The sequence below is a fragment of the Theropithecus gelada genome, chromosome 6 (genome assembly GCF_003255815.1).
Source record: "Theropithecus gelada isolate Dixy chromosome 6, Tgel_1.0, whole genome shotgun sequence".
Lineage (NCBI taxonomy): Eukaryota > Metazoa > Chordata > Mammalia > Primates > Cercopithecidae > Theropithecus > Theropithecus gelada.
Genome location: NC_037673.1, coordinates 131,110,584 through 131,120,655, shown reverse-complemented (window position 1 = coordinate 131,120,655; position 10,072 = coordinate 131,110,584). Strand labels below are relative to the sequence as shown.

The 10,072-nt window shown below is 42.1% G+C and overlaps 1 protein-coding gene across 3 annotated transcripts in view; it reads right to left on the bottom strand.

Moving 5' to 3' along the window:
* SEC24A (SEC24 homolog A, COPII coat complex component) overlaps positions 1 to 10,072 on the bottom strand; it is an 85,779-nt gene that overhangs the window by 40,227 nt on the left and 35,480 nt on the right. For all 3 annotated transcript variants that reach the window (XM_025387366.1, XM_025387368.1, XM_025387367.1), the window contains exons 10-11: positions 5,731 to 5,843; positions 4,010 to 4,128 (exon numbers count right to left, since the gene is read on the bottom strand). In XM_025387366.1, the coding sequence (XP_025243151.1) occupies positions 4,010 to 4,128; positions 5,731 to 5,843 (232 nt within the window). The remainder of the gene's footprint in view (positions 1 to 4,009; positions 4,129 to 5,730; positions 5,844 to 10,072) is intronic.

The following is a 10,072-nucleotide window of genomic DNA, read 5'->3' as shown; positions in this document are numbered from 1 at the left end:
CCCTTTTTTTTTTTTTTAAATGGCTAGCCCTGGAAGCCAGCCAAAGATACACTATTGGCATTGAGACATCTTTTTGACTAACATGACACACAAGAATGCTGTCTTTATAAGGAAGCCATACAGCTCACCAATAGCTCTGTCATTCACAAAGCATATGCTTTCTTATAAAGAAGGTCAGCCAGGCACGGTGGCTCATGCCTGTAATCCCAGTACTTTGGGAGGCCGAGGCGGGCAGATCACAAGGTCAGGAGTTTGAGACCAGCCTGACCAATGTGATGAAACCCATCTCTACTAAAAATACAAAAAGTTAGCCAGGCATGGTGGTGGGCACCTGTAGTCCCAGCTACTTGGGAGGCTGAGGCAGGAGAATTGTTTGAACCCGGGAGGTGGAGGTTGCAGTGAGCTGAGATGGCGCCACTGCACACCACCCTGGGGGACAGATCAAGACCCGTCTCAAAAGAAAAAAAAAAAAAAGGGCCCACACCAGTGCCTTTAAAAAGGGACTACGGGCCAGGTGCGGTGGCTCATGCCTATAATCCCAGCACTTTGGGAGGCCGAGGCGGGTGGATCACGAGGTCAGGAGTTCAAGACCAGCCTGGCCAAGATGGTGAAACCCTGTCTCTGCTAAAAACACAAAAATTAGCCAGGCATGGTGGTGGGCGCCTGTAATCCCAGCTACTCGGGAGGCTGAGGCAAATAATTGCTTGAACCCAGGAGGCAGAGGCTGCAATGAGCCGAGATTGCGCCACTGCACTCCAGCCTGGGTGCCAGAGCAAGACTCCTTCTCAAAAAAAAAAAAAAAAAAAAAAAAGAAAAAGAAAAAGAAAAGAAAAAAAAAAGGGACTATGGAGGCTGGGCATGGTGGTTCATGCCTGCTGTAATCCCAGCACTGTGGGAGGCCAAGGTGGACAGTTCACTTGAGGCCAGGAGTTTGACACCAGACTGGCCAACATAGTGAAACCCCATATTTACTAAAAAATACAAAAAATTAGCTGGCATAATGGCACACACCTATAATCCCAGCTACTCGGAAGGCTGAGGCATGAGAATCACTTGAACCTAGGAGGCAGAGACTGCAGTGAGCCAGTGAGCCAAGATTGCGCCACTGCACTGCAGCCTGGGCAACAAAGCAAGATTCTGTCTCCAAAAACACAAAACAAAACAAACAAATAAAATTAATGGGACTGCAGCCGGGCGCGGTGGCTCACGCCTGTAATCCCAGCACTTTGGGAGGCCGAGGCGGGCGGATCACAAGGTCAGGAGATCGAGACCATGGTGAAACCCCGTCTCTACTAAAAATAGAAAAAATTAGCCGGGCACAGTGGCGGGCGCCTGTAGTCCCAGCTACTCGGGAGGCTGAGGCAGGAGAATGGCGTGAACCCGGGAGGCGGAGCTTGCAGTGAGCCGAGATTGCGCCACTGCACTCCAGCCTGGGCGACAGAGCAAGACTCCGTCTCAAAACAAACAAACAAACAAACAAACAAACAAACAAACAAAATTAATGGGACTGCAAAATCAAGCGAATCAGAAGGTATGCTAACTGCCCACTTCAGATGAGCCTCTCAGGATTCACATTTATTCTTGCTTAGTAATTCTTCCTTAGAAAGGGAGCAAACTGGGCAGAGAGTGGTGGAGGATTACAAGGTTAATCACTTTCTACATTTCTATAGTTTCTTTTTACAAAAAAATAAGGCCTGGCCAGGTGTGGCCCATGCCTGTACTCCCAACACTTTGGGAGGACGAGGTGAAAGGACTGCCTAAGGCCAGAAGCTTGAGACCAGCCTGTGCAACTTAGCAAGACCTTGCCTCCACAAGAAATTTTAAAAATTAGCTGGGCATGGTAGCGTGTACCTGTAGTCCTAGCTACTTGAAAAGCTGAGGTGGAAGGATCACTTGAGCCCAGGGCTTCAAGGCTGCAGTGAGCTATGATTGCACCACTGCGCTGCAACGTGGGAGACAGAGTCTCTGTCTTTAAAAAAATAGTAATAGCCAGGCGCGGTGACTCACACCTGTAATCCCAGCACTTTGGGAGGCAGAGGCGGGTGGATCACCTGCGGTCAGGAGTTCAAGACCAGCCTGGCTAACATGGTGAAACCCCGTTTCTACTAAAAATATAAAAAATTAGCTGGGCATGGTGGCACGCACCTATAATCCCAGCTACTCAGGAGGCTGAGGTAGGAGAATTGCTTGAACCTGGGAGGCGGAGGTTGCAGTGACTGGAGATGGTGCCATTGCACTCCAGTTTGGGCAACAAGAGCAAAACTCCATCTCAAAAAAAAAAAGTAATAATAATGATAACTCCCTATTGATTGCCCTTCCCCCCCAGCACCTGGTAACCTCTATTCCATTTTCTGTCTCTATGAATTTGCCTATTCTAGGTATTGTATATAAGTGGAACCATACAATATTTGTCGTTTTGTGTCTTGCTTATTTCACTTAGTATGTTTTCCAGGTGCATCCACATTGTAGCACGTGTGAGAATTTCATCATTTTTTTGAGGCTGAATAATATTCCATTATACGTTTTTTTTTGTCCTTTTTTTTTTTTTTTTTTTTTGAGATGCAGTCTCACTGTTGTCCAGACTGGGGTGCAGTGGCACGATCTGGGCTTGCTGCAAGCTCCACCTCCTCCCAGGTTCATGATGTTCTCCTGCCCCAGCCTCCCGAGTAACTCAGACTACAGGCGCACGCCACCACACCTAATTAATTTTTGTATTTTTAGTAGAGACGGGGTTTCACCATGTTGGCCAGGACGGTCTCGATCTCTTGACCTTGTGATCCGCCCGCCTCAGCCTCCCAAAGTGCTGGGATTACAGGCGTGAGCCACCGCGCCCGTCCCCATTATACGTTTATACCACATTTTGTTTATCTATTCATCTGTTGATGACTACTTGGGGTGTTTCCACCTTTTGGCTATTGTGAATGATTGCTATTGCTATAAACAATGATGTACAAGCATCTGCTTGAGTCCCTGCTTTCAATTTTTTGGAGTATATATTGAACGGTGGAATTGCTACATCATGTGGTAATTCACCATTAACTTTGAGGAACTGCCAAGGTATTTTCCACAGCAGTTATACCATTTTACATTCTGACCAGCAATGCACCAGGGTTCCAATGTTTCACAATCTAGTGGCATAAATATTTGCCCCTGTTTTATACTTATAGCTCTTAAGTTTAGGTCTTTAGTCCATTTCAAGTTAATTTTCTTCACATGGTATAAGGTAAAGGTCCAACCTCATTCTTTTGCATAGGCAGTACTGCCATAACTATTTGTTGAAAAAACTGTCTCTTCTCCCACTGATTGGTCCAGGCACCTCTGTCAAAAAATCAATTGACTGGCTGGGCCTGGTGGCTCATGCTTGTAATCCCAGTACTTTGTGGGGCCAAGAGAGGCAGATCACTTGAGATCAGGAGTTTGAGACCAGCCTGGCCAACATGGTGAAACCTCATCTCGACTAAAAATACAAAAATTAGCTGGGCATGGTGTTGCATGCCTGTCTTCCCAGCTATTCGGGAGGCTGAGGCAGGAGAACTGCTTGAACCTGGGAGGCGTAGGCTGCAGTGAGCCAAGATCGTGTCACTGCACTATAGCCTGTGAGACAGAGTAAGACAAAAAAAAAAAAAAAAAAAAAAAAAAATCAATTGACTATATATGCTAGGCTTTATTCTGAGCTCTCAATTCTATTTCTTTGCTCTATATGTCTATCCTCAAACACTTTTTGAATGAATAAATGGGAAGAAGGGGGAAAAAAGCCTAAATTTGATCTGAGTTCTAACATTAACTTGTTTTTGTTACCTTGTTCAGAATTCATGTTGTCTCCATAACCCCCATTTCCTCTTCCATAAAATAAGAGATTGCACTTGAAAGACTTACAACTCCAACAATCATGATTTTATACTCAAGATTTTCCTTGACATAGTACAAACAACACACATCCAATTTGTCAAGTAATAAAGAAATATTTCTAAAATTGAAAAATTATGAAAGTAGTTCAATAAATCTATACCTTCAATATCTGAAACTATTAGCATCTGAGGTTGAGAGAGACCTTCTTGAAGACTGTAGAAATGGATTGTACTGTCAAATGTTATGAAGCCAATTTTTGTTCTAGTGTTGCCAGGAAGCCTAAAGACAAATTCAGAAGACTATTTTATCAAGTTTTAACCATATACAAATATACACATAAAATATGTCCTAAGAGTTACATGAAAATATCTAATTCAATATTATAGAAATTGGCCCAACACAAACAAATGTTTAAACCACTCAATGTTTACCATGAAAACATATCTGACTCAAAGGGAAAACACTACACATAAGCCAAACAATAAACAAAAAACAGCCATAATACAACAATCCAAAACCAAGTATAGCTATGTAAACTTACATATAATCACTTAGGAAATAGTAGGTTAAAAATACTGAAAACTATTAATGAAATTTTGCAGATGATTTTAAGTTATAAAGCATGCTTCAAAATATTATGATACAGAAACTGTAATATTTAAGAACAAAGAAGAGCAAAAGCATCTATTTTAAAGAACTACAAATAGGTGGAACTACAATTATATAAGGGGAAGAGCAAACTGTTTTTCACTCTTGTTCATGCATGGGTGAGTCAGTGACAATCTCTTCAATTCACAATCCCCATTCACAATCTATAACATTAAAAATATAAATACTGGCAGGAACAAGAATGAGCTTTTCACCAAAGTGAAAGAGTTACTCCACTTGTGATGAAATTTAGCCTTCTATATGCCTCCACACCACACACAAGCACTATACTTCATTACATAGAAAGGTCACATTAACTTTGATGGGTTACACTAGGTCTCTAAAAACCACTGGAAAGAGTTATTTTAAGAGACTTAAGACACTTGATGACCAAATGCAATGACCAAATGCAATATGTGTATACTGTTTAAATTCTTACTCCAATAAACTGACAGTAAAAAGGCATTTTTTGGCCGGGCGCGGTGGCTCAAGCCTGTAATCCCAGCACTTTGGGAGGCCGAGACGGGTGGATCACTAGGTCAGGAGATCGAGACCATCCTGGCTAACACGGTGAAACCCCGTCTCTACTAAAAAATACAAAAAATTAGCCGGGCAAGGTGGTGGGCGCCTGTAGTCCCAGCTACTCGGGAGGCTGAGGCAGGAGAATGGCGTAAACCCAGGAGGCGGAGCTTGCAGTGAGCTGAGATCCGGCCACTGCGCCCCAGCCTGGGCGACAGAGCGAGACTCTGTCTCAAAAAAAAAAAAAAAAAGGCATTTTTGAGACAACCAGGAACAAAAAATAAACTGGGTATTAGATCATATGTGGAATTACTGCAAATTTTGCTTGATGCTTTAGTATTATAGTTAGGTATAAAAGTTAATCTTGAAGTATGTATAGGTTAAACAGTATGCTGGCTGAAATTTGCCTTAAAATACTCAAGGTGGGAAAAGGTATATGCATGAAAGGGGAAGGATGAGATGAAGCAAGAAGAGCAGAATGTTGAAGATGATGAATCTCGGTGACCGGTGCCTGGAAGTTCATTACATTATTCTTCCTACCAACTACAGGTTTAAAAATAATGTTTCTAAGAGAAAGTGAGGCCTAAATTAACAACTGATTTAGGTGGAGTTTTAGAACATAATTATACAACTTTTTTTTAAATTTCAAAAAAATTACTTATTCATTTAGAAAATACTATTAGTTTCATATTTAAGCTGAATTGAGAAACTTACAAATCCAGATTGTCTAACAAACTCTGGCAAACTGAATTCAAGTATCCAGTTTCGACTGCATTGTGAGACACATCAAATACAAAGAGATACACTGGAGGCTGAGGTGGTCGTAACTGAAGAAAAAAAGATCTTGTTAAGTACATTTAACAGGATTAAGTTTAAACTTATTTGCTCGGTACACATACAGCAAAACAATTTAAAAAGCATTTACAAATTGAGTAGAGATTCTAATAAACATGCAAAACTATACGATATTGTTTATAGATGTATACTTAAAAATGACTCTGTGATTGCGATAATTCAGAAGAGTGTTTTCTCTAGGACAGGAAGGGGAAGAGATGTAATCAGAAGGGCTTGTGGCCAGGCGTGGTGGCTCACACCTATAATCCCAGCACTTTGGAAGGCCAAGGCAGACAGATCACCTGAGGTCAGGAGTTCGAGACCAGCCTGACCAACATGGCGAAACCCCCATCTCTACTAAAAATACAAAAATTAGCCGGATGTGGTGGCGGGCGCCTGTAGTCCCAGTTACTTGGGAGGCTGAGGCAGGAAGATCGCTTGAACCTGGGAGATGGAGGCTGCGGTGAGCCAAGATTATGCCACTACACTCTAGCCTGGGCGACAGAGACTCCATCTCAAAAAAAAAAAGAGAAGGGATTCTGGGAGTATTAGCAAGGTTCAATTTCTTGGCTTGGATTATACTAACAAAAGTGTTTAGTTTATAATGATTTGGTAACCTGAATATTTATGTTTTATTGATTTTTCAATATGTGTTGAATTTCACAATTTAGGGAAATTATAGCTCTGAAAGTTACAAGTTAGCTTCAGCTGGTTATTTAACCAACAAATTACAGTCAAATCTCATAAAAATGTAAGACTAATTTTTTTTGTTTGCTTTTGAGGTGGGGTCTTGCCCTGTCCCCCAGGCTGAGTGCAGTGGTGAGATCTCGGCTCACTGCAACCTCTGCCTCCTGGGTTCAAGAGATTCTTGCCTCAGCCTCCTGAATAGCTGCGATTACAGGCACACGCTGCCATGCCCGGCTAATTTTTGTATTTTTTTTTAGTAGAGACAGGGTTTCATCATTTTGCCCAGGCTGGTCTTGAACTCCTGACCTCAGGTGATCCGCCTGCCTTGGCCTCCCAAAGTGCTGGGATTACAGGCATGAGCCACCGCACCCGGCCAAGACTGTATTTTAAACTTCCAAATCCAAAGATTTGTTCTCAAGTCAGTAAAAAGCATCAAATAGCCACAATCAGAACTGGGTATGTAGTATACAATCTTCCCTTGGTATCCGCAAGAGATTAGTTCTATGATCTCCCACCTCGAATACCAAAAATCTAAGGATGCTTAATTCACTTACACACAATGGTATATTATTTGCATATAACCTATGCACATCCTTCTGTATACTTTAAATCATCTCTAGATTTTTAAAGTAATACCAAATACAACACAAATGCTATGTAAATAGTTGCTATGCTGTATATTAAAATTAGTATTTTTTTTTTTTTAAGAGAGAAGGTGTTGCTTTGTCACTCAGGCTGGAGTGCAGTGATGCAACGCAATCATAGCTCACTGCAGCCTTGAACTCCGGGGCTCAAGCGATCCTTCCACCTCAGCCTCCCAAGTACCAGGGACTACAAGCACACACAATTCCTGAAATTTTTTGCAGAGATTTGGGTCTCGCTATGTTGCCCAGGCTGGTCTCGAACTGTTGGCTTCAAGCAATCCTCCTGCCTTGGCTTCCCAAAGTGCTGGTATTATAGGTATGAGCCACCATGTCTGTCCTATAATATTTTTTACCGTGTTTTTCTGAGCATTTTCGATCTGTGGGTAGTTGAATCCACAGATGCAGAACCCATGGATACAGAGTCAACTGTACTTTTACATATTTTTGTATGAATCACTTGCCAAATCCACACAACCTGTCCCTCAAGAGATAAGACAGAAAGGAGCAAAAACCTTCTGCTATAGGAAAGTTTCTAAATTTAAAGGAAGCAATTTTTGCAAAGCATGGGTGATAAAGGGAAACCAGGAAGGTAAATTTAAAAGAACAAGTGCTTCTTTTTTTTGTTGTTTTAATCCAATAAAAGAACACCTACTCTGTGGATGGCTATTACCAACCACTTAAGTGCAACAAAATGTTTCTTTTTTTTTTTTTTTGAGACGGAGTCTCGCATTGTTGCCCAGGCTGGAGTGCAGGGGCGCAATCTCAGCTCACTGCAACCTCTGCCTGCCTGGTTCAAGCGATTATCCCGCCTGAGCCTCCCGAATAGCTGGGATTACAGGCATATGTCACCATGTCTGGCTAATTTTTGTACTTTTAGTAGAGACGGGGTTTCACCATGTTGCTCAGGCTGGTGTCGAATCCTGACCTCCAGTGAGCAGCCACCTCGGCCTCCCAAAGTGCTGGGATTTACAGGTGTGAGCCACCGCGCCTGGCCAACAAAATGTTTTCTATATTGAAGCTTTTCTGTGGTGAAGAGACTGGTTCCTCATAAGTTTACACAAAAATGGACCCAAGTACCCAGATAAAGACACAAAAATATATTAATTTCCTTTTTTTTTTTTTTTTTGAGATGGAGTTTTGCTCTTTTGCCCACGTTGGGGTGCAGTGGCGCAACCTTGGCTCACTGCAACCTCTGCCTTCCGGTTTCAAGTGTTTTTCCTACCTAAGCCTCCCGAGTAGCTGGGATTACAGGCACTTGCCACCAGGCCTGGCTAATTTTTGTATTTTTAGTAGAGATGCAGTTTTATCATGTTAGCCAGGTGGTCTCAAACTCCTGACCTCATGATCTGCCTGGCTTGGCATCCCAAAGTGCTGGGATTACAGGCAGGAGGCACTGTGCCCAAAATACAATAAAATATTAAAAGTACTAAAATATGAGACTTATCTTCATATTCCCTTTTCCCAAGAGACAATTATGGCATGGTGAAAGAGTAACCAAATCAAAAGGCCTAAATTATTATGCTAGTTCTACTACTAAATGAAATTTGGCAAGTCACTTAACCTAAGTCTATTCTCATATCTGTAAAAGAGGATTAACAGCATTTTTCTAGCTTGCTTCAGAATATTGTTTGTGATGATCAAAAGTGTAAGTGCTTTATAAAATGTAAAGTGTTAATTAAACATTAGGCATTCACGACCAGCCTAAGCAACATAGTGAGACTTTGTCTCTAAAAGTCTTTAAAAAAATTAGCAGGGCATGGTGGTACATGCCTGTAGTCCCAGCTACTTGGGAGGCTGAGGCAGGAGAATTGCTTGAGCCCATGAAGTTGAGGCTACAGTGAGTTATGATAGTGCCACTGCACTTTAGCTTCAGCAACAAAGTGAGACCCTCCTCTGTAAAAGAAACAAACATTAAACAACAAAAACATTAGGCATAGTTATTAGTTTTAAAACATAAGACCCCAGATATTCTCATGGGTGTAGAAAAGAACAATATTTGCAAGAGGACATTCATCACAGAATTATTTCTAATAGAAAAAAAATTTATATGAAGGAAAAATGAAGCAATAGGGAAAAAAAAACTGACTGTAACTTATAAGTAAATATGAACCTGCCGGGCGCAGTGGCTCATGCCTGTAATCCCAGCACTTTGGGAGGCCAAGGTGGGCAGATCACAAGGTCAGGAGTTCAAGACCAGCCTGACCAACATGGAGAAACCCCGTCTCTACTAAAAATTCAAAAATTAGCCAGGTGCGGTGGCTCATGCCTATAATCCCAGCTACTCAGGAGGCTGAGGCAGAAGAATTGCTTAAACCCAGGAGGCGGAGGTTGCAGTGAGCCGAGATCACAGCACTGCACTCCAGCCTGGGTGACACAGTGAGACTCCATCTCAAAAAGAAAAAAAGTAAATATGAGCCCAATATTATACTGGAAATTTCTGAATGTCACATAAGACACTTAAGTGGGACTTTACATAAACTTTTACCTTTCAAATATACCCTTATATATTAATTACTTTAGTAATAAACAAGTATTACACTTTTACACATCTAAAAACATAAAATTTTGGCTGGGCACAGTGGCTCACATCTGTAATCCCAGCACTTTGGGAGGCCAAGGTGGGCAGATTACTCGAGCCCAGGAATTCAAGACCAGCCTGGGCAACATAGCAAAACTCTGTCTCTACTAAAAATAAGCCAGGTGTGGTGGTGCATGCCTATAGACCCAGCTACTTAGGAGGCTGAGGTGGGAGGACCACTTGAGCACGGGAGGTCAAGGCTGCAGTGAGCTGTGATCCCGCCACTGCACTCCAGCATGGGCAACGGGAGTGAAACTCTGTCTCAAAATAGAATAGAATAGAATAGAATAGAATAGAATAGAATAGAATAGAA